Raw genomic sequence first — 25,749 nt, 5'->3', positions numbered from 1 at the left:
GAATCAGGAATCTACTTCTTTGGAACCATTTGGAAATCTCAGCTCAAATAAAGAAGCGTGAGAATTAAACATTAAAATGTGCAGATTATCAATGGATATTTATGTATAACTAATAGGTTAAATAGAAATGTGAGTACAAATAGACACAAAAATCTAATACAGATGCTGAGGAACACTTATTTTTGGTGGTGCAGACACGGATGCATGGTCAGGATAGAATTAACATAACCCCTATCACATAAACTAATGGCTAACATGGCTGCATTGACACACCACTCGTTTCAGGATTGATTACATTCAGAAAGAATCTGTATTTATTTGTAACTATAACGTTTGGAAAAAGGCAAAAATCTTCAGGACATGTGGGTTTTATAGCATTGGTTTTACATTAGATTACAGAACACACAGAATATAGAACTCTATATGTCAGTGACAATACAGGGTAAAAATCATCAAAAGCACTTGAGATTTTGGAGCCTTAGGAATAGGATAAGTCTACACTGCAGGCACGAAGTCTCAGAGCCGGAGTCAGCTGACTCAGGCTTGTAGGGCTTGAGCTGCAAGGCTAAAAATTGTGATGCAGATATTTGGGTCTGGGCTCTGAGACCCTGTGAGGGGGGAGGTCTGAGAGCTCAGGGTCTAGACCTAGCTGGAAGGTCTACTCTGCAATTTTTAGCTCCACAGTCCCAAGTCCCGCAAGCCTGAGCTAACTGACCCAGGCTCTGAGACCAGGGGCCACAGGATTATTACTGCAGTGAAGAAATGCCTTCAGTCCCACTGACTGCCGATGATATTTAGGCTTGTAAGCACGTAAGTCACTTTTGAAAATAGCATTCAAAGCCTAAGTCTTTTAGGTGCTTATCTATGATCTTGAGTGTAACACAGGAATATCACAGACGCCATCTCCATATACTACTGGCCAGAAGATTGTGCCCCCATCCTATCACGTGCAATCATGGTGATCAGGGCCGGTGCAAGGATGTTTCGCATCCTAGGCGAAACTTCCACCTTGCGCCCCCCCCCGCATCCCCACCCTGAGGTGCCCCCCCATGGCAGCTCCCCTCCCCTGCCCTGAGGCACCCCCCTTGCGGCAGCTCCCCACCCTCCACTTTGAGGCTCCCCTGCCCCCGTCCCAGCTCACTCCTGCTCTGTGCATGAGCACCCCAAGCATGCTGTGGCCACTTCACTTCTACCACCTCCCAGGCTTGCGGCACCTAAGCTGATTGGCACCGCAAGCCTGGGAGGCGGAAGTAGTGAAGCAGCCACAGCGTGCTTGGGGAGGAGGTGGAGCAGGGGTGAGCTGGGGCAGGGAGTTCCCCTGCGTGCTGCCCCCCCCTTACTTGCTGCAGGCGGCCCTCCCCGTGCTCTCCTGCCCCAGCTCCCTCCATCTAAATGACGGCAGAAACCGAGGCGGCTGAAGATCCAGCTGCTGCGGTCGCTGCTGAAGAAAATGGCGCCCCCCCAATGCCAGTGCCCTAGGCGACCACCTAGGTCGCCTCAATGGTTGCACCGGCCCTGATGGTGATCTGTACATTCATGGGCTGTAGGCAGGACTTCTACAACTTGTATGTGGGAATGAAGTCACACCCCCTGAAAAAATCTGACTGGAAAAAAAAGGAGCAGCCATCTGCTTAGCAAAAAGGCTGTGGTCAGCAAATCACCCAGTCCTCAGAGTATAGTTCAATGTCCTACACATAATTGGCTCAACCTAAGCAAGTTCACCTCTTCCTCCATGATTATATATATCCCACGTCAGGGTCACTTCATTAGAGCAAGAGAATGGTCAACCAATTTAGAGAAGCTCATGAGTCCAGGAGACAAGAACTTTCACAGGAACTGAACCCCGACTATGGAACAGACTCCTACAAGAGATGAGAATAATCACAGGACTCATCACATTCAGAAATAAATGCAAAACTCATTTGCAATTTAGCTTTCCTCAAGTAAATTCTTCTCTCTCTCTCTGTCTCACACACACACACTCTCTTATGTGCAGACATAAAACATCCTCCCTGCACTATGAATCAAGGTACTTCTGCTAAAGATGAGAGAGGGGGGGATTGTTATGAGAGATGCGAGTCCTTGGAAGTATGGAAACTCCAAAAGACTATTATACTGAGATGTGCCATGTATATATGTTATATTTATCCTTGTGAGTTAGGGATTGTATTCTGCTTCCATGGATGAGAGGCCTTCTTGCAGGAACTAAAATCAGTAAGGAGTAATTACTGCAAATCCCAGGATTAGTAAACAGCTCTGGAAAAGTACTATCCCCTGGGGAAATTGCATACACTGGTTCACACTGGGGTCAAGAAACACAGCAGATAAAGAATTGCCTTTTTTTTATAAAATGGGAGGCTGAATTGTCTCCGGGACCCTTACTGGATCCTCAAATTGACATGAGATTGCGACCAAGAGGTCAAACCTTACTGGAAAGGTTTGAAGGACTGGAAATCTGCCAGGGTCTCTGTGTGAAAGATGGGTGGTGTCCAATATGTTTAGCATGCATGCGTAATTCTTTTGTCCTAAATAAATATAATGTGAAAGCTGGCTGGTTACTGGTAACTCTGTCAGAGCCCCTGGGAGACAGAAGAGCAAACACTGGACTAAGGTCACATATGATGGGATAAACAGTGAACTTCAGGGAGACTGCAAGCCTAAATTCCTGGTCTAAAGAGAGAGGTACACATCCATAAAAAGATCAGTATCTTAGATGCTTATATACAAATGCAAGAAGTATGACTAATAAGCAGGAAGAACTGGAAGTGCTAATAAATACAGCTATGACATTGTTGGCATCACCAAAACTTGGTGGGAAAATACACAATTGGAATGTTGGTGTGGATGGGTACAACTTGCTCAGGAAGGACACACAGGGGAAAAAGCAAGGAGGTGTTGCCTTATATATTAAAAATGTACACACTTAGACTGAGGTGGAGATGGACATAGGAGACAGAAGTGTTGAGAGTCTCTGGGTTAGGCTAAAAGGGGTAAAAAACAAGGGTGATGTCATTCTAGGAGTCTACTACAGGCCACCTAACCAGGTGGAAGAGGTGGATGAGACTTTTTTTAAACAACTAACAAAATCATCCAAAGCCCAAGATTTGGTGGTGATGGGGGACTTCAACTATTCAGATATATGTTGGGAAAATAACATAGCGGGGCACAGACTATCCAATAAGTTCTTGGACTGCATTGCAGACAACTTTTTATTTCAGAAGGTTGAAAAAGCTACTGGGGAGAAGCTGTTCTAGACTTGATTTTAACAAATAGAGAGGAACTCGTTGAGAATTTGAAAGTAGAAGGCAGCTTGGGTGAAAGTGATCATGAAATCACAGAGTTCACAATTCTAAGGAAAGGTAGAAGGGAGTACAGCAAAATAGAGACAATGGATTTCAGGAAGGTGGATTTTGGTAAGCTCAGAGAGCTGATAGGTAAGGTCCCATAGGAATCAATACCGAGGGGAAAAACAACTGATGAGAGTTGGCAGTTTTTCAAAGGGACACTATTAAAAGCCCAAAAACAAGCTATTCCACTGGGTAGGAAAGATAGAAAATGTGGCAAAAGACCACCTTGGCTTAACCACGAGATCTTGCATGATCTAAAAATTAAAAAGGAATCATATAAAAAATGGAAACTAGGACAGATTACAAAGGCTGAATATAGGCAAACAACACAGGAATGCAGGGGCAAGATTAGAAAGGCAAAGGCACAAAAGAAGCTCAAACTAGCTACGGAATAAAGGGAAACACGAAGACTTTTTATCAATACATTAGAAGCAAGAAGAAGACCAAGGACAGGGTAGGCCCACTGCTCAGTGAGGAGGGAGAAACAGTAACAGGAAACTTGGAGATGGCAGAGATGCTTAATGACTTCTTTGTTTCAGTCTTCATCGAGAAGTCTGAACGAATGCCTAACACAGTGAATGCTAATGGGAAGGGGGTAAGTTTAGAAAATAAAATAAAAAAAGAACAAGTTAAAAATCACTTAGAAAAGTTAGATGTCTGCAAGTCACCAGGGCCTGATGAAATGCATCCTAAAATACTCAAGGAGCTAATAGAGGAGGTATCTGAGCCGCTAGCTAATGTCTTTGGAAAATCATGGGAGACAGAAGAGATTCCAGAAGACTGGAAAAGGGCAAATATAGTGCCCATCTATAAAAAGGGAAATAAAAACAACCCAGGAAACTACAGACCAGTTAGTTTAACTTCTGTGCCAGGGAAGATAATGGAACAAGTAATTAAGGAAATCATCTGCAAACACTTGGAAGGTGTTAAGGTGATAGGGAATAGCCAGCATGGATTTGTAAAGAACAAGTTGTGTCAAACCAATCTGATGGCTTTCTTTGATAGGATAACGAGCCTTGTGGATAAGGGAGAAGCAGTGGATGTGATGATATACCTAGACTTTAGTAAGGAATTTGATACAGTCTCGCATGATATTCTTATCAATAAACTAGGCAAATACAATTTAGACAGGGCTACTATAAGATGGGTGCACAACTGGCTGGATAACTGTACTCAGAGAGTAGTTATTAATGGTTCCCAATCCTGCTGGAAAGGTATAACAAGTGGGGTTCCGCAGGGGTCTCTTTTGGGACCGGCTCTGTTCAATATCTTCATCAGCGACTTAGATATTGGCATAGAAAGTACGCTTATTAAGTTTGCAGATTATACCAAACTGAGAGGGATTGCAACTGCTTTGGAGGATAGGGTCATAATTCAAATTGGGGAAATGGTCTGAGGTAAACAGAATGAAGTTTAACAAAGACAAATGCAAAGTGCTCCACTTAGGAAGGAACAATCAGTTTCACACATACAGAATGGGAAGAGACTGTCTAGGAAGGAGTACAGCAGAAAGGGATCTAGGGCTTATAGTAGACCACAAGCTAAATATGAGTCAACAGTGTGATGCTGTTGCAAAAAAAGCAAACGTGATTCTGGGATGCATTAACAGGTGTGTTGTGAGCAAGACACGAGAAGTCATTCTTCCGCTCTACTCTGCGCTGGTTAGGCCTCAACTGGAGTATTGTGTCCAGTTCTGGGCACCGCATTTCAAGAAAGATGTGGAGAAATTGGAGAGGGTCCAGAGAAGAGCAACAAGAATGATTAAAGGTCTAGAGAACATGACCTATGAAGGAAGGCTGAAAGAACTGGGTTTGTTTAGTTTGGAAAAGAGAAGACTGAGAGGGGACATGCTAGCAGTTTTCAGGTATCTAAATGGGTGTCATCGGGAGGAGGGAGAAAACTTGTTCACCTTAGCCTCTAAGGACAGAACAAGAAGCAATGGGCTTAAACTGCAGCAAGGGAGGTTTAGGTTGGACATTAGGAAAAAGTTCCTAACTGTCAGGGTGGTTAAACACTGGAATAAATTGCCTGGGGGGGTTGTGGAATCTCCATCTCTGGAGATATTTAAGAGTAGGTTAGATAAATGTCTATCAGAGATGGTCTAGACAGTAATTGGTCCTGCCATGAAGGCAGGGGACTGGACTCGATGACCTCTCAAGGTCCCTTCCAGTCCTAGAATCTATGAATCTATGAGGGATGAAGACCTGAGACCTAAAGGGGCGACCATAGAGGGGGCAAAAGGTTGTTTACCCTGGAACTGTGACAACTCTTAGGAGATGCTTGAATACTATGCTGATGGTGGGAGCCATGCAAATGCTTAGGTAGCTAATGCCAAATCACTTTAACAATATGGAAAACTACTTTTAATCTGATTTGAACAGTTAATAAATTTAAAAATTTCTAACTTTAGAAAACATATACCAATAACACATTTACAACAAATAAGGCATTACACGCTTTCAGTCTGATTTCAAATGTAAAATGTGTTAACCATTAAACAACACATTTGCAATTAACATTCATTTATCACAAGTAGAAAACAATACTTATTGTTTGGTTGATGAAGTAGTGTGGAAAAACATACACAATACATAATTCAAATACAAAAATATCCATACATTTATTAATCTGCTTGATTTGAACATCTTCAGAGTGTATCATTTTCCTAAACACGATGACGTTGGGAACAACTGATCTAAAAATCTGATATTCCACTACTGTCAGTCAGTATTAAAAAAAAACAGAATATATATAGAGAAAACGAACATTTTAAAAACAGTACAAATTCCACTTATGGGTTTCAGGTAAGGACATTTTCTGCACCTTGAAACCTTAACAGAAACCATGCAAAAATCAGAGGGGAATAAAACAACAGCTTTGTAAGGAAAGCATTGGATTTCTGATGTGATTATTTGGAAAACTCTTCTATACCCTCAAACTGCTGCCTAAAATTTCTCCAAGTGCTTGTGAAAGTTAGTCATAGTATATTGCTGGGGAAAAAAAAAATAGTGAACATCTAGAACTAGGCAATATCCAAATGAATCCCACCAAATAAATTGTGACTTCCCAAATCATTTTTTAGTATTTGATCTATGACAATATATCCAGGAAACAATGTTTTAAAAAAGTGTCTGAACCTCGAAAGCTGTGTGATTCGACAAAGGATGGAAAACAGGAGCATTCTCTGAAGTGTTAGTTACAAAATTGTTTTTAAATTCTGTGCCTGCGAACAAGTATACAGTTATGCTTAAGAGGTACCTACAACGTTTCTGAACATTAGACAGTACTTCTTCCATCTGATACAGATTTTTAAACAGAAAAATATAAGTTAATAGTGGTACCCAGCCAAATCCAACTTATTTTTTCTTTTATGCCCCTCAGTTCAATATATCCTGTAAATATATTGCTGCAATCTATTTTAGAGGAGCAACTGCCTTCTAATCAGTCCACTGAAATATAGAGACAACACAAAAAGATTTCATTTTCATTTTAGCTTTTCATGTCAGTGAAACATTAAAGGAAGAATCAATGTTCAATTCCTTTATGCAATACAAATTACTTACAAGTTTTAAAAAAAACCCACACAACCGTCAGTTATCCCAGTCCATTTTCTTTGAACTGCATTCTTTCCCAGGAAACAAACAGAACACAAAAACCAAAAATCCAATAATGAGAGCAACATGTACCGTCAAAATAACACTTTTTCTTTATAGTAATTTACTTCCCAGGAGAGAATTCCATGACAATGAGGCTGAACCAGTCTGAGTAGCTATTTGTTTAGGGGCCAATTCAAGCTGGGTACTACCATAGTGCACAAACAGTCCCGCTCTATCTTAGCTTTTAAGCAAAATTCCCCATTGAGTTCAGTATCAATGGCTGTAGGCCCTACTTCAAAGCACGTAAACTCATACTTAAATCTATCCCAATTCAGCAAAATTTAGACTTCAGTGAAATTAAGTATGTGAAAAGTTAAGTACACGTTTAAGTCCTTTTCTAAACAGAGATGGGCGTGAGCATGTACTTAAGTGCTTTGTTGAACTGGGGATTTAAAAAGTTACGGCACAATCTGGCCCACTGAAATTAATGCGGCTTTTTAAAGAATAACGTATTACTGCATATGAGTTAGGACTTGTCTACTTGGCACAGCAAAGCACACCAGAGGGCTGTGATTTGTAAAGCGCACTAACAGGCTGCACTCTCCCTGCCCCATGTAAACCCTGCTGGTGCACTCTACAAGATCTCAAGAAGACTAAGCTAACATGAACTAGGTACCTTTTGGAGAGCATCAGCGGGGTCTATCCGGGACAAAAAGATTGCAACATGTTAGAGCACTTCACAAATCACACCTTTTGCCACACTATACAGACAAGCCTAAAGGGTGCCAGAATTAATCCTTTCATAAACACTAACCACAACAAAATTAATTGAATTTATTTTCTTTTAAAGTAAATGTAAAGGTGACACATTAAGTGACCAATTAATTTTAGAGCAGTGGGACTCAATTCATCAGCATATTAGCAGAACAGTTATAGTAGACTTGTAGCTGGTTACTGGAGAGCATCCTTTTTCTCTCTCTCCTTTTTCCACATACTCAGACAAGTACTGTGCCTGCACAGATTGTCACACAAATATCTGCAGTGAGGATAAATATTAATGTACAAAATATTATATTTAAAACTTTACCCAAAGAATATTTTTGAATTAATGGCATTAATGATTATATGTGAGAAAAAAACAGTACTGCAATTCGAATACATACAAAGTGATCATCTGATTTTAAACTACTGAAGATAGTTACATTAAATAAGAAATTTGATCAGTTCTACTGAGTTAGGGTCAGTGCCAAACAATGTGCGTCAGAAGACAGACAGGAGAAAAATGCAAGAGGTAAATTCAAAATATACGTACCTAAGACATGTCAAGCAAACTAACAAAAAGCCAAGTAAATGAACATGTTCTTTCAACCTGTGCATTACTGCTCACATTATCTAAGGAGAATATATTTTTCATAACAATCCATTTGTGTTCCACATTTCTAAACTGAGAAAATAGAGTAACATATCAATGGTCAAATACAGGATCACTGTAGTTATTAGGGCATGCATACAGCACTGGGAATAGGACTCTATCTTCAATTAAAATCACAGAGGCTTCTACCACTTGGCCCCTGTACATTTTGGATGACAAAGCCACATGCCAACACAGTTCACTTTAGAGATCATCATATTCTTTTTTCTGCTCGGTTATGACCCAAGACCAAGCTCATTCAAACATCTTTGATTAAAATGAATATTGATAAAGGAAAATAACTCTTTTAGGAAGAGACAAACACCAGTGAGGTACTGTATATCAATCCTACCGCATACATGGCTACAGAGGACATACATTCAGAAACAAGTTTTGTTGTTAAACACAAATAGGTATAACATTTAACTTTCTGAATCACACACACATTCAACCTTACCACTCACTTCTGAATAATTCTGCATAGTATTATTTCAGCAATCACAATTCTTATTGGGAGACCAGAACTTCAAATTATTTTCAAGCTACTGCTGATGCACAAAACAGTATCTTCAAAAATATTCTCAGTGGTGCACAATATTACACATTTAATGTCTTAAGGAACACAGACAACATGTGGGTGGGTTTTGCCATTCTTCCACATACTCATTTCTCAACTGACATTGGCATCATTGAAATTGACATTTCATCTACGTTGGGAGGACAACATGCTTCCAGTCCTATCAGCCAGCTGGAAGAGAAGGGTACTAAAGCATAGGACGACTTGCTCCTCACGAACACGTGGCAATAATTTACATGGCCCTGCACCAATATAAAAAATGAGCCCAGACTTCAGTTTTTCAGGTTCAAATTGGTACATTACCAAACTTAAAAGAAACCCAACAACCCAAACCTGCACTGGTTGAGCAGAGCCAATGCAGAGCATCTCATATTTATTCAAATTACAAAACAGAGCTCAAGTAGGTTTTTCCCTTCGCAGTATACAAGACTTCCATGTCACATAAATTCCTTCATTTTGGAATCTAAATTCACCAGGCCTGAGTCTTTTCCTTGTAAAATTGTTTCAGTGTAATTTCTTCAAAATGATCAGAGTGCTTTAAAAACAATATTAAAAGAGAAGAGTTCTTACTCTTTAAACTTTTCCATTATCTGCACAAGATTTTGCAGAGTTAAATTAACATACAACTCCAATCACCAATCTTTCTTCCAATGGAATTTTAAGGAAGTTATTTCTATCTCAGACAGGGCAAGTTTTACAAGGCAATGGATTTCATTACTTTGTGTGTACTTGGAGAATTCATGGAAGTAATCAGATGCAGAAATGTATCCAATATACTATCGGGCTGTCACCAACCAAAGTCCCAGTGCCACATTGGCAGCCAAAAGTACACTGCCAGCAAGCAAGATTAAAAAGCCAACAAGCTCTCGGTTTTGTTTCTCTACGATCAGTGAAGCAAGAGTGGCTTCCAGGAAAGAGTTTAATATCCATTGACCATCCAGTGCAAAGCAAGGTACTGCATTGATAACTGCCAAGGCTCCTGACAGTGAAATTAGATATCTGGGTGGGATTAGCTAAGGAACAAAACAAAAGAATATAGGACTGTAAGAATGGCCACACTGGGTCAGACCAATGGTCCATCTAGCCCAGTATCCTGTTTTCCAACAGTGGCCAACGGCAGGTGCTTCAGATGGAACGAACAGAACAAGGCAATTGTTATTCTCATCAGAGCTCTAAAAACTCATCATCAAGAGTCAAAAAAAAAAGTAACCAAAATTATTCTTATAAACTTCAGGAAGCAAGGAGTTTCATTCTGAGTTAGGCATGTTAGTAAATAATCAGTTTGGGAATGGGTCAAAGCTCATGTCCTAAAGATACGCTTCAGAACTGTGGACACCAGAATAGAAGCAGCCCTGTTTAAAACTAGTAATGATATCCCCGTGAAATCTTGCTGGATCAGCAAACTGCAAACAATTTGTTTATTGTTCTAAGAGAACACTTCAAAGGATACTTGCACATTGTCTCTATCACCACAGGCAGATCAATGCTTAGAAAGTTATGTCGTGGTACAAAACTGCTGAGGCTCACTGAAACAAAAAGAAAATGAAAAAGCAATAAAACTGCAAATTAAACCAAATGGCAATTCAACAGACACAGCATAATTAGTTTCAGATTAGCAGTGTATCCTGGCAGATCTGATTTTTGTTTGTTTTCCACACTTCTTACAGGATGAAGAACTATCCCAAATACAAATTTATTTATTTTTTAAACCGCACTGGCACAATCACTTAATTATCTCTTAGTCAGATGCAGTCATAATGATGGTAGGAAAAATCAACACGCCACATTACACAATTAGTACTTTATACTATGCATGTAACATCCAATCTAAAGCACATTATATGCCTTCAGACACAGTACAACTGAACATTTGTACTCCTAAAGAACATGCTGCGTAGTTTAAGCCCAGATTTGAGTAACCTTATAATGACTATTACAGCAAGAATGGCAGTTAAAGTTGTGTTAACATTTCCATTCTAACCACTCCCCTTGTTTTTAGGTCAGGTCTGCATTAGAAATTTTTGCTAGAATCATTATCAGTAAGGGGTGCTGTTCTTTATGAAACTTTTAGCAAAAATCTCTAATGTACATGTACTTTTATCAGCAAAAAATGTCCCTTAGTCAGTTTTGCTTAGTTTATTTTGGGAATTGGCATAAACTATACTGGCAAAAGAACTCTTTAAGATGCCTCTCAACTAGGAACAGGGTTGCCAACAAAAGCTAGCTATTCCAGCAAACCTTTTCTTGTGCAGACTTGATCTTCATCATTTATACCTTTCTCAAACTTTCACTCTTCATTCTGGGCATGCAATGTAAGTCACCTGGGGTGCTAATGAGAGATGAGGAGTTATCAGACATTAGGGAAGTGTCCAGATTCTCGAGATGGTGGTCTCCATTGCCTTCAACATTTGGGTTTCTTTGAAATTGTGGAAGTTTTGTAAAGAAAGCATGATTGATTGATTGATTGATTGATTTAGTATTAGCTGGATTCCACTGAAACTCACTTTGAACCTTAACTCTATTTTAGCATATTTGAAAAGATTTTTCTGTGAGTGCACACACCAAAATTTTGAACTGAACTTGTTTATAAGCAAAGATGCCATGCTCCAACAGATCCCATGAAGCAAAAGCAAGCCCACAGGAGAAAGGTGTGTGAGGTATGTGGTGTTATACATAGGCAGGCTATAAAGATAGCAGGTGGTAGAGGGAGATGGGGAAGTTTTATCTACTGCAAAATTTGGAGTTTTGTATCTAAAAAATTTTACACTAACATGGAGAAAAGATGTCTGTTTCCTGAATTCACACCTCCTGTAGTCCCCTCTATGTCCTCTGCTTTTCATAATTCTTCACCCTCTTCCATGTCTTTCCACCTCCTTGCCTTGTGCATGCACTCCGCCATCTCTCTCCTTGTATACTCCCCACCCATGCCCGATCCTGATCATTTGCACTTTATCATCCATGTCATCTCTTCATCCCATGGTCCCCAAACCTCTTCCATGTCTTTCCTTCCATGCCCTCATGGTTCTCTGTACCTGTTTATAGCCTATCACTGTCCTGTCCCCCTCCGAGAAACTCCTTCCTCATTCTGAGACTGGGAAGCATAATTCCATGCACCCACTCAATATGCCCCACAACCCTCAAGCACCAGATTCTGCCCCACCCTTCCAGACTCCCACCCCACACATTTCCCCTCAGTTGCCTAGCCTCCAGGTCTACGCAACAGCTGTTGTGGTATATCCTAGAGCAGAGGTAGTCAACAGGCAGACTGCAGGTCAAATCTGGACCACAGGATGCTTTTGAATGGACTCCAAAATCTTTTTATTTACTTATTATCATTACTATTATTTTTTATTATTCTCTCTGGAGTCTGGACCCAGATTATACCTTGACCAAGAAATTTGGACCTTGACAAAAAAAAAATTAACTGTCCCTGTCCTAGAGTTAGCAAAAGCACCATATATATTATAAATTGTAACGTTTATATGCAAAATTACTCCTTACATATGAAATAACTTTATATTTTTAATCCTCCCATAACATCTTTCACAACATTAAAATGCACCTCTTCTTCGTGAGGCCAACAAAAAAGGTTTGGGGTCTGCACGCAAAAATCACTTCAAACACGAGCCAAAAAAAGAGAAAAAAAAGAAAATGCTCAAAAAGCAAACAATGAAAGTATCTAAAATACTATCACTTCAAAACTTCTTTTCTGACTTTATTAAATATCCCTGAAAAAGTCCAACCTAGGCTGAGATGGGGTATGTGAGATTTAAGAGGGAATTGGTACTTTTAAGGACATGATAGTAGTTTATAAGAAGAAACTAGCCTCCCATTCAAAGGGAAAATCCAGGTTATAACTGGAAGCTAGTTTCAACCTCAGCTATGGAGTAAGTACTGCTGCTCTGTATTTCAAGACTATCATGACAATGACATTAATGCAAGTAGAAACAATGAAAGAATCTCAAGATGTTTATCTAGAGCTGTATAAAAATAAATGGTAGAAATTTAAACAATGTTATTGGAGAACAAGAAAGAGATCATTTATTCACAGATTACTGTAATGCAGACACAAAAGGTGGAAGGTTTAAATACAAGGCTACTCTGAAAAATGGCTGTGTAAAAGTGTCACCTTCTTATTTAGCACATCTGCTACCTGTGAGTATTACGGGCCACATTGGCTTATTTTATTGACAAATGAGGGATGTTTTAAAAACACCCTTAACGCTTATTTTACAATTTACACAGCTAAGAGCGAGGTTGGGACCCTCCTCCTGCATCATCACAAGTTCCAATCAGTTACACTCATGCAATCCATAGAAGAAAATGGCTTGTTTTGCGCAGACAACTGCACTTATGCACAGCCCCACTGAAGGCAATAGGGCAGGGGCCGGCAACCTTTCAGAAGCGCTGTGCCAAGTCTTCATTTATTCATTCTAATTTAAGGTTTCGCGTGCCAGTAATACATTTTAATGTTTTTAGAAGGTCTCTTTCTATAAGTCTATAATATATAACTAAACTATTGTTGTATGTAAAGTAAATAAGGTTTTAAAAATGTTTAAGCTTCATTTAAAATTAAATTACAATGCAGAGTCCCCCAGACCGGTGGCCAAGACCCCGGGCACTGAAAATCAGCTTGCGTGCCGCCTTCGGCACACTTGCCACAGGTTGCCTACCCCTGCAATAGGGCATCTGCATGCTGCACAATGCAGGATTTGGGCACTGGTTTGCATTATCTTGTTACCGGTGATGATATGGTAGAGGGAAAGAATCCTATTCGACTCAGACCCTAAGATGAGTTTGCAGTAATGGTTATAAAGGAAAAAAAAACATCTTTTTACTTGCAAACCGAGTTCATTTGAGAAGGGAACCATTGAGACACAGTAAACCATTCAACCTCAATTCTGTTTTCAAAAAGTAACTTTTCAGCTCAGCTCAGCAGAACTACACTTTAAGGTCACTTTAAACTACAGCAATTTAGTAATTTCCTGATCATTTCTTTCCTGAGTGCTTGACAATAAAAAGCAGTTTTTTGGTGGAAATCCTAGTCTAGTGGGAAATGTCCACTAAAATTTCATTACTCCATCAGCAAGTTATTGCAAAACATAACAGAACTATACCAGCTGCTTGAAGAATACCTACAGTGTTTTGTGTTTTTCAGTTAGAAAGCCAAGAAAAGAGGCTTAAAATAATTATCACACACTATTCTTAGAGCTCTGGTGCACACTGAACAAAACATCAGCAAACATAACATTAAATGTCAATGCCAAAGGCCCCAATCAATGCTTCCCAGGTGGAAAAAAGACAAAAATAACACTAAAAGACATTATATTCTGCATTTTCAGGATATACTGCAAACAATAAAGACTAAATAACAGAATACAATAAAAATCAAATTTTAAAAGTACTCAATAATATCTGCACCAAACAACCTCTTCTCCCAGCCAAATACCAGCAGAAAAGGATAACGGCTGCCATCTTTATGAAAGAATCATTGTTCACACAGGGCCTGATTTTGCCATTGTTACTCAAACTCAGCAATACATAATTCCAGCCCTGATTCAGGAAAGCACTTAAAGCTCATGCTTTAGACTACTCTTAGTCAGGAAACCACTTTAACATGTGCTTCAATTCCTTCTGAATAAGAATACTCTTCTAAAAGGGGTCTTCATAAGGAAATCCGCTGTTTCAATGGGACCTCTCGGAGAGCGCTAGATAGTGACTTTAAGCACAGCCCTGCCAAGGGCCAGTGCACACTGTACCACCCAAGAGTAGTCCTGTGAGGCACTGTGAATCTGACACAAACCTTGGAGGCACAATTTCTCCCTGGCTTTCTCCTTGCTCCTGGAGAGGGAGCATAACTTACTACTTGTCTAAACCAGCCTCAAATCACTACCTACCCCATGCTGGCTCGGCTATTCTGGTCTGCCCATTCTCCACTCACCTGCTCGTAGCAGGTAATAAACTTACTCCCATGTGTCTGGAGCCATGACCTGAATAGCCTCCATAGGAGTGAATCAGAATTTAGCCCAGAGTAAAGAAGTACTTAACATGAGTAAAGGTGGCAGAATTTGGCCCATGTTTACAGACTGATTAGGGTTGATAACATAGGGCTAGGTTTGGATACTCTTCACTCGTGATGCGTAGTAATTTAATCTATTAGTTGTCTCATTTACTTTATTAGGACCTCTTGTTAAGTAAAAAACTACTCAACATGAATAAGGGTGGCAAAATCAAGCCCTTATATATCTGGATTCTGGGACAGCTTGTGGTGTATGGCTCAGTGGTTTGAGCATTGGCCTGCTAAACCCAGGGTTGTGAGTTCAATCCTTGAGGAGGCCATTTGGGGGATTGGTCCTGCTTTGAGCAGGGAGTTGGACTAGATGATCTCTTGAGGTCCCTTCCAACCTTAATTATCTATGAACAAGGAAGACATCATGTGGACTTGTAGCAACATTTGGGTATTGGGCAGGGTTTAAAGGAACAATTGTGGATGTTCCAATCCAGGGGTTCCCTAAAGGCTTTTGAAGAGTGCTAGAGCCTTGAGCAGTTCACACATTGGACAATGCACAAATTGGACAAGTGAGATCTATTGAAGTGTCCCTTTCATGCTTTTTTTGAATAAGCAGTCACCTAATATATTGTTTCTATTACGATTATATCTCTTTGCATGGTGCACATTTCACTTTTATTCCTAATTACTCCAGCATCTCCACTGGCTGTAACTAGGAAAGGAACAATAGAATGGAGCTAGGAATGGATTCTGCACAAATGAAGCAAACTGGCAAGCCCTCCAACACTTATTCAAGCAGTCTGCCAAAGCCAACCATGCCATAACCCTCTTCATTTAAATGCTCTCATAAATAATACAAACCTGTATACTGAAGATGCATTGGGTGTCCTACAAACAACATGTCAATGTGGGGTGGATGTTTCACTCTGATTAGTCTCGTCTGATTTTCTAAAGAAGGTGTCACACACAAACTTGGAACAAAATCCTTCTGGCAATCCATGTTGGTTCGACAGACTTGGCTGGCCTCAATAGCTTTTCGTGCTGGCAGACAGGCATACTGCAAAGTACATTTTAAATAATTATCAAATTTAGGGTATTTTACAACAGATCATAAACATACTGTTCTGCATGTTTCTTTTTAAAACAGAAGAAGTTGATTCGATTTCATTGATTTGCTGCCAGGATATGAAGAATATTGTTCCGATTCTTTTTGTTTTGATGCATGGGTATATCCCCACATGCCCTGCAGATCTCCCACACACTAACGTAAAGGTGCGAACATATTCAGCCTGGCATTCTGCCATTAAGGCATAGGGGCATTTGTGTGTGCATATAAAAAGCGAGATTAGTATAAACATGTACATTAGCTGAAAATTTAAATATAGGAGGGACAGGATGGTTCAAGCAGGCCCACAGGAAATACACATCACCCTACTACAGCACTGAGCTAAAGTCTGTCTATGGGGTTTTGGTTTTTATAGCCACGGTATCTGCAAATTAAAGCTTTTGTTAAAAGAAAAATCCTAAAATCTAATATGCTGGGCACTTTTAATGGCTAAGTTTTAGATCATTCTGAACTGAAGCAGCCAATGCAATGGTGTGTTCCTGAATGTGCCTGTCATACACACTCCTTCTGCAGTTTGAGAGACCAGGATCTTCTCTCCCACTCACCACAGCACAGGGAGAGGGCAGTGGAACCCAGGAGGAAATGGAATTTTTTCTCCTCATCCCCTCCTAGAGGCTTACGGTGGCTTGCTTCTTATTCCTCAGGGCAGGCTGGGGAACAGTTCATACCCACTGTCCCTGCTCAAGGAAGGGAAGCTGTCAGAGGGTTTCAGCCAACAGCCACACTGGCGGTACAGGGCCTGCACACATGGCTGCGTCTGTCTCTCCCCATTAACCGGAATCTAGGCTCCTTCCCAGGCCAGTCTCTATCATGCTGGATGGGAGAAAGCATTCAGAATTCCTCTGCTGTTGCTGTGTAGTTCCGCAAATAGCAGTTTAAAAAACTGCTCAGGCAGCTGAGCAGCCATCTTAGGCCTCCTGCACATCAAAAGCCTGAAAAAGTGTTTCCTCTTAAACAGCAGCTATGCATCCAAGAACCTCAAAGTGCTAGAAGTGAATGTCTCATCTGAACCCAGTGCAGGTCAGGGCTGTTACAGCTGATGGCTATTTGGTGCCCAAGACAAAATGAACTGATGGGTTATGTCCAATTTGTAGTGGACAGGAATCTGCACAAAAAATATCACTGGAACTGGAAGCTTCATGTCAGAGGGATCAAATGGATTTGAGGAATGAACTCCTCTCTGTTTCTTGAGGTGGTGACTCCAGGTCAGGACTGGGGAACACTGGCAGAGCACTGCTGTTACCTGCGCTTTCCTGTGGATCCTGAAAGAACTGCTGAATTTGCTCCACCACTCTCCACGTGGCATCTTTCAAAACACTTACTTTTTCAACAGGGCTCCTATATTTTAATATTTTAATTTTAAAATCCCAGACCGGCACTTAACATTTTCCCATTTTCTACAAGATGATTAAGTCAGAGGAGGACGGGGGAAACGGGGGTTTCATCCAACAGCCACTAGCAGTACAGGGTGCCAGGTGCTGAACACTCGGTCTTGATCCAGCACAGCACTTGCTTAACTTTAGGCATGTGTGCAGACCACTGACTTCAGCTGTTTAATGCTGAGCATGTATTCCAATGCTTTGTTGCTTCAGGGCCTAAAGTGCTCAGACCTGGCAGCATCAAGCTCATGTTGAACAATTCCCCCTTGCTCTCGAGAGCTGCTGTTAGTCTCTTGTTTGTATGCATTTTCTCACAACTGTTGTGCCTTCAAAGTATAAAATGTGGATGTGTATAAGCAAAGTAAGAAAGAACGGTCCCCTGGCTAAAGACACGTGACCAGGAGAATTGGGATCTGATTCTACCTCTACCACACATTCCTTGTGTGACCTTAGGCAAGCGGTTCTCAATCCACAGCCCGCTTGGAACCCAATCAGCACATAGCTGCAGCCCATGTGACATCCTGAGGGCCATACAGGTAAGCATATATATTGGGTGGATGTGGCCCATATAACACGCAGACAGCTGCATATGTGGCCCACACTGGCAATTAGGCTGAGAACCACTGCCTTAGGCAAATCACACAACCATACAGTCTCTCAGTTTGCTCAGCTGGAAAATAGGGATATGAATGTCTGCCTACCTCTTAGGGATGTTGTGAAACTTAGCTAATTAATATTTGTCAAGTGCTTTGAGATGCTCAGACAACACACTGCACTGTTTAATTATGTGCACATTTGTGATACCTATCTGAATATCAGCTAAAGTAACTTACCAGGTGGCTGTCCAAGTTATTGCTGTATGAAAAGCAAATGTTGGTGAGGCTGCTGTTACTACAACATTCAACAGTGCCATCAAGTCTTCTGTAGACTACAGAGGAACACAACCAACTAAATTTTAGACAAGCACAGAAAGACAGATTCATAATAAATCACAAAAATACATACGTCTCTAAATAAAATCAAACAATCATTTCTGTAGCCTGCTGAATTATAATGAATTATTTTAGTTCAGAGAACCTGATCTGGATGTCAGCAATAGTTGTAAATGAGTTTCTTCATCCTAAGAACATCACCAGACTGCAGCCATCTCTCTCACAGGCTGATCTTATCACCTTAATACATAGACTACTACAATTTTTTGAATACTGTTACAAAATAGTTTGATCTGTTGCTTGCAGCTGGCATCAATGGTAAGCAGAGGGATTCTGCTGCCTGTTGTTGCATTCCCTTCACTGGCTGTGGGAATGACCCAACTTCAAAGTATAGTTTTTAAAACATTAAAAGCTTTTAATGGACTGGGGCCCTGACAGCTCTCTGAGGCCCCTGTTCAGCTAAAAGTGTGTTTTTAAACTGATTTAGTTAAACTGGTGTAAAATCCTGTGGGGACAATCATAATTTGATTTCAGATGGACTTAGTGATGCAAACTAAATGGATACCAGCCAGTTTTAAACCAATGCAACAGTGCCCATGTAAAGAGCTGCACCAGTTTAACTAAGTTAGGTTTTTAAACCAGTGCAACTTCTATATGCAGACAAGGCTTGAGCTGCCTGCATCCATATACCATTGTACCCTCTGAGGTCCAAAAGCAAAGAGTTTTGGAGCTTGGAGCTTGCAGGTGCAGAAGTGTACTATACGTATTTTTTTGCTGTAGTTTTAGGACTAGGCAATGACATACTTTTGATGTGTGGATGATCATGGAATTACCTCCTTTACAAAATACATTTTAAATGGTTTTTATTTCAGAAAGTCTTTGGCATATTGATTTTTTTATGTCTTTATACCTGTTTTAGTTGTTTATTCTGTATTTGTCTTATTGTAAAGTGCCTAGGGTCCATTTGCAATATAGGCTTATTATAAATACAACATATTAACAGAAAGGATGCTGAGATGTGAACTGTTGAGATTTTGACAAATGACAGCTACTGCAGTTTGAATAACCGAGTTCATTTCATTTCAAAGGAATATCTATCACTGCTGAAGGCTCACCGCTAAGAAATGCAGACAGACTCGTCTGATGGGGTGGTGGCAAGGACTGTGGGCGGCTAACACAACACACCACTGGGTTTAGAATCAACTCTGGCACTTCAGTCCGAATGGGAGTAAGAGGGTTACAAAATATGCAGTTTTATTACCTTTGCCCCTGAAATTACACTCCTGTGGACAGCAGGGATCTTCTTGTATTTATCTTTGGTAGGCTGGGATCTGGAAACACCGCAGAATTGCTTCTCCCTTACCCTCCCAACCCAACTAGGGCATGTGGCAAGGCTGCCCTAACCTCCTTCGAAGAGTGACTCAAACCTTTAGTTCGTCTAAATGCTTGGGATCTGACCCCAGCCCTTTACTTTGTCTAAATGCTTGGGATCTGATCTCCAAATTATGCCGGGGTATCAGTTTCAGATTTACATAACAGGAAAAGACATGAATAGATTATAAAGATAGAAGGGACCACTCGGACCGGAATTAGCACTCTGAATGTCACATGAAGAGCGGTACACATCAAAAACACATGTGCACAAGCATTTGAGCTGGCCTGGCATCCTGTTTACTTTCAAGTATAATGCAAAAGGTTGGTAACAATCTTTAAAGCTCAAATAGTCTAGAATCTGGTTATCCGAAAGACTGCCAACTGAGTTAGGCAGTTAAGAATGGCTGCAAGATGACTGCTCTCCAGTCCAAGTTAAACAAACTTCCCAAGGTTGGTGTGGGAGAATTGGTTCAGGTGAGGACGCTCCCTTTGGAATTCACAGTTTGCTTGAACCAAACTCTAAAAAGTTCCTGGGCATCATGCAACACATGGTTTAGTCCAGTGGTCCCCAACCTTTTTGTGGCCAATAGCACATTCATGTTTTCAGAAGAGTGTGGTGGACACCAAGAATTTTTCAAGGCATCAGCAGAGCAAGCATGTGCCTGGGGTGGCACATGCTATGGGGCGGCATTCTGTCCATCCTGGGACAGCAGAGTCAGAGCGCTGGGTTTGTTTTTTTTTCCCTGCTTCGGCAGTATGGGCTTTTTTTGTTGTTGTTTTTTTTGGTCACCAGTTCTTGGAGCATGGAGAGAAGCCAGAGAGAAGCTGCAGCCCTGCGCCTGCCGGGGACAGAGAACACCGGCGCCCGCAGCCGCGGAGTTCTCTGTCCCTGGCAGGCGCGGGGCCGTGGCTTCTCTCCCCTGCTGGGCACTAGGCGGGCACACATAAATGGCGCCCACGGGCACCACATTGGGGACCACTGGTTTAGTCTATGTTTAGTTTAGTTTAGCTCGATTTTTAATTTTTTGTTTTACTTAGATTTTGCTTTTTGTCCTAGTTTTACTTAATCTATATTCTTCATTAACGGCCAAGCTCTTATGGTAAAAGGCACTGTATTGTATGAACAAAACCAGAAAGGGATAGAAGACTAACCTCTACATTAGTGGTCACCAACCAGTTGATCGCGATCAACTGATCATCCTGATGACTCTCCCAGCTGATCATGATCTCTGACTGATAAAAGTCTGGTGCTGTAGCGGTGCTGCATCTAAGGCAAGATCCCTGCCTGCCCCGGCCCCATGCCGCTCTTGAAAGCGGCCAGCATGACCCCGCGGGTGGGGAGTGGCAGGAGTATCCACACGCTGCTCCTGCCTGAAAGCACCGCCCCCAAAGCTTCCATTGGCTGGGACTGGGGAACTGTGGCCAACGGAACTGCAGGGGCAGTGACTGCAGAGATGGGCAGTGCGCAGAGCCACGTGCTTCCCCTCAAGGACTGCAAGAGAATGTTGGCCCCTTCCAGGAGCAGTGTGGGGCTGGAGCACTTAGCCTTGCTGCGCCGCCGACTGGGAGCTGCTCGAGATAAGTGGCACCCAGCAGGAGCCCATATCCCAACCCTCAGCCCTGAGCCCCCTCCAGGAGCCTGCATCCTAAACCCCCTCCTGGACCCAAGCACTCTACCCCAGCCTGGAGCCCCTTCCTGAAGCCAAACCCCCTCCCAGAGCTTGAATCCTGAACCCCTTCCTGCACCCCAAGCCCCTGCCCCAGTCTCAGCCCGGAGCCCCCTCCCACACTCTGAACCCTTTGGCCCCAGCCCGGAGCCCACACCCCCTCCTGAAACCCAATGCCCTACCACAGCCTATGAAAGTGAGTGACAATGGGGGAGAGTGAGTGATGGGAGGGGTGGGGGGAATAGAGTGAGTGGGGCGGGGCTTCAGGGAAGGGGCAGGGGCAGGGTGGATCCTGGATTGCATGTAAATTCAAAAAGTGATCTTGTGCATAAAAAGATTGGAGACCCCTGCTCTAGATGGAACACCCAGAATCAAGAAATAAAAATAATTCCCAATTCACAAAGATTTTGTTAAAAAAAAACAACAGCCCTTATCATAGTGGGATGATCTGCAATAGCAATCATAATACAGAGCACTGTAACCTTATACTCCACCCACCTTCACAGCATTGTTTTCCTACCAAATTAGTCAAAGCAATAAGCCAACCTAGGAATTCACTACTGCAGAAGATCCCTGAGATGAACACTGTAGCTGGCAACAACTGTATATGCAATCTTACAAAGAGGTAATCAAAGCTCATTCGTCATGCCACAAACGAAAATGACCAGAAGATAAGAGAAATTAATTCTTCTTCCACCTCCTCAAAAAGGAATTGCATATTGGTCAATGCCAAAGACAGGATAACAGACTTGATAAACCAAAAATCTGACCCATTAACAAATCCTAAATCAAACAATCTTTAAGAGATGATGAAATTATAATAGACAGTACTTATAAGAAGCATTTATAAGGAGTATACAAATAATCATACCCCTGGCTGGGAAGCTTAACTGCTGTAGGGTTGCTGCATTTATGCAGTACCCAATTTGTGTCTTCTGCGAGATCTCTCCTAGGCAGGAATTCCAGTCTTCCACACCACGAACTGAGCAGTCTTGAAGATTAGTTACAAGGTCCCCTACAAAAAGGCCTCTGGGTCCATTGGCAGGAGAATCCTGCAAAGGAAAAAGGAAGTCAGACACACTACCATTCTTAATAATGCTGGGATTTGTTTATAGTTCTTCTGAATGTCCAACAGACACTTAAGCTAATAAAACTATCTTTTGAAGAAACAGAAAACCTCAGATTTTATTATACCTGATTATTTTAATCTTAGGCAGGGTATTAGGAAACCAAACTCCTCCACAAAGAGCCTCAGTTATCCAAATCTCTCAAGGGACATCTGAAATCCTCAAGCAATTAGTTTTATTCAAATGAATGTTTTGTTTGTTTTTTAAAACCTCATTTTAGATTCAAGAAAAAGAAGCTGACACCTCAGAGTTTCAGACAAGCAGCGTTCACCTATACTTCTGGGGGAGTGAAGCCATAATGTTGGAGAACAGCAGGGAATCCTCCATTTCTGTTCCCACATAGGTCCACAGTCATGTCAGCTCCCTTTTTATCCCAGAAAGGTAAAAGTGACAGGCATCAAGTCTATCAATCATGGTCTGAGTAGCTGATTATTCAAGAGATACGATGTACTCCCTTTCCAGAAGCTCAGCAAGCTGCATCCACTGTGCTCCCAGGTCTTACTGACCCAGGGAGCGAAGGATCAAGCTCACAGTCTTAACACTGATCTCTCACATTACACTGACACTGGGTCACTGAACCTTCTCATGCTGGGATTGACTTCAGTTTAATTTAACAAAACTAAGGCTGCAAGTTCATTATATATTTTTACTAGTATCATTGAAAATCAGGGCATTTTCATCTAAACAGTGTGTGTTTCTCAAAGAACAGAGTATACTGGATCCTGTAGAGTACTGCAGGATTTTTAAAAAACTTTTTTCAGTTCACCTAGTGGCAGCCTATACTACACAAAAGCCCCAATCCTGCCACTGGATCCATGCAGCTGGATCTTGGAACCATCACAAAACTTAACTGAAGTTCACTCTAGTGTATGTGTTTGCAGGGTTGGGGCCCGTGCTTGGACTACATATGGGAACAAGGGAGAGGAATAAAATCAACTGCCTATTCTACTTCAAGTGTAAATAAACTCAGTCAAGGTCATGTGAGAATGCACAAAATTCTCCATCACTTTTTAAAGACTGTACTTGTTTTTTCTAGCATGTTACCCATGATAACCAGATTATATTATATGCAAGATTGTCCTGTGACAGTGAAATATAATATAAAATAATCTGTCTACACAGAAAATTAAACAAATGGAAAAACTTCATTAACTAAGTGTTAAGGCTGTATAATCCAAAAGTCTACTGATCGAACATCAGAAAGAAAGGAAATATTCAGTTAAGGTAAATAGATAAAAATACATCTTTATTCATTAAATAAAATAAGTTTAAGATTAAAATAAAACAAATGAAAAACAGGCAAATCAACCTGTAAAACTCACCACTAAAATTTTTAATTAATTGACGTATAATACTTCTTATCCATGTGTACTTTGTGTTGCTCTAAGTAAAAACACTAATAATTTGAAATGTTAATAAAATACACATAGTAAATTATATTAACTTGGTAGTTAAAGAATAGTCTATAGACCATTTCTTTTTGTTGTTTGAGTTATCAGAAGGAGGGTAGGATTTCCAAAGGTGTCAAAGGGACTTAGAAGCATAAGTCCAGTTGACAGCCACTGGGATTTGTTTCTAATTCGCTTTGGATACCCTATCCAAAATGTTTTGTGGTCCAATACTGAAATTTTTTATAAATGTTAGTTCTGTGATTTAATGAAGTATGTTTGTCTACATGATTTCTTTAGGCAACCTTAACTGAAGCAACATTCTTTTCAAATGCTGGAAGATGGATTTTTACACTGTTCAGGCAGTGATCAAATTTTAGCCAATGAAATGTTTCAGGTCACATAGCATATAAGAAATCATTCAAGACCTGTTCATACCTCTGTGACCTCAGTGACAAGTGCCCCAACACCTGTGTAGTAAAATGGGAAAAGAATTGCTGGCAGCAGGAACAGAACTATGAGACTCGCAACACCAAGAACAAAATTATGCCAGACACCTACAAAGAGAATAAAAAATATCAACCTAAGGAAACACTGGCACGAGTAACTAACAAAAAAGTGTTTCTGAACTGTAAAATATTACTGTCTTTCCAGCTAACTTTTCTGAAATGACTGCAAATAGCTACGAACAAGAGTAGCCTGCTGATTTATGGATAAAGGCCCCGATCCTACAAAGACTTGAGCACATGAATTACTTTACAAACATGAGTAGCCCCCTTGATGTCAGTGGGACTATTTACATTCATAAAGCTATTCAAGTGCTTAAGTCTTTATAGTATTAGAGCCAAAGCAAGTACTCTTTTGGTTGTGCAGCTCTAGAGTCTCTTAAAAAAAAAAAAACCCATAGCAAGTACCATGCTGATATATGCGTCATAGAATTCACATCGTCACTAATTCAAATGGAAGAGAGAGGAACTGGGGTGGTTTAATTTTTATTAAACTGATAATCAACTACTATACAGTGACTTTTCTTTATGCAGCGGTACCATATATTCAGTGGGGGAGAATAGAAGTCCAAAAAGGGAAGCAGGGAAGAGACTGATACACTAAGTCCTTAATAAAACACTTAGAAAATGTTGAGTGGAAAAATCTGGGCCCAAAGCTGTCCCAGGAAACTGGCTTGTGCAATCAGCACTTCCTAGTCTATCACTTTTCTTACTAAGGGAAACATAAGCTTCACAGGAGGCTGAGTGAACTTAGGAAGCCAAAAACAGGGTTACTTTCAACACCTACCACAGAAATTTTCCAGTTCTACTTGTTTGCATGGACAAGTATTCTGTGTGGCCAATTCATAGCAACTTTCCAGTGACGGAGTTTCCTTACAGTATCTTATCTTGTTGAGAAGTGTATGATCCAATTCCACATTTACAGTACTGTAATGATTTATTGCATAAGAGAAAGATTAATCTCAAAATCTTTTAAACTCATTTTCCGCTCTCTGTATATAATGGAGCAATCATAAGATGCAATGGAATCTCATGATAATCCCTTGGGATACTCACTGTGAGTCATCATTATGAGTCTTATAAAATTTGATTTCTCCTTCAGGGTTCTGAGACCACAGAAAGGGAACATGAACCAAAGTTCTATCTGAGCAATGCTCTAGTTAAGGTTTGTCGTCATTTCCATGAATAGCTCTTTTTTAAAGGGATGGCTTTCCATGTGGGTTTTAAATCACATCTGGCTGAAACTAAATTGGCACATAAACTATAAGCCTGAACATTAATTCCCCTCATCCTAAAATAAAATAATCAA

At 40.8% G+C, this 25,749-nt stretch overlaps 1 protein-coding gene across 4 annotated transcripts in view; it reads right to left on the bottom strand.

Moving 5' to 3' along the window:
* Positions 1-5,810: 5,810 nt before the first annotated feature.
* Positions 5,811-25,749, bottom strand: part of MBTPS2 (membrane bound transcription factor peptidase, site 2) — a 36,028-nt gene continuing 16,089 nt past the window's right edge. For all 4 annotated transcript variants that reach the window (XM_030574738.1, XM_030574746.1, XM_030574756.1 and 1 more), the window contains 6 exons: positions 24,373-24,491; positions 22,291-22,471; positions 18,280-18,374; positions 15,803-15,998; positions 10,382-10,457; positions 5,811-9,930 (listed from right to left, as the gene is read on the bottom strand). In XM_030574738.1, coding sequence (XP_030430598.1) covers positions 9,708-9,930; positions 10,382-10,457; positions 15,803-15,998; positions 18,280-18,374; positions 22,291-22,471; positions 24,373-24,491 — 890 coding nt within the window. In that variant the 3' untranslated portion in view covers positions 5,811-9,707. The remainder of the gene's footprint in view (positions 9,931-10,381; positions 10,458-15,802; positions 15,999-18,279; positions 18,375-22,290; positions 22,472-24,372; positions 24,492-25,749) is intronic.

The sequence above is a fragment of the Gopherus evgoodei genome, chromosome 1 (assembly GCF_007399415.2).
Source record: "Gopherus evgoodei ecotype Sinaloan lineage chromosome 1, rGopEvg1_v1.p, whole genome shotgun sequence".
NCBI classification, from domain to species: domain Eukaryota; kingdom Metazoa; phylum Chordata; order Testudines; family Testudinidae; genus Gopherus; species Gopherus evgoodei.
The sequence above is the reverse complement of the archived record's forward strand: the minus strand, read 5'-3'. Positions and strand labels throughout refer to the sequence as shown.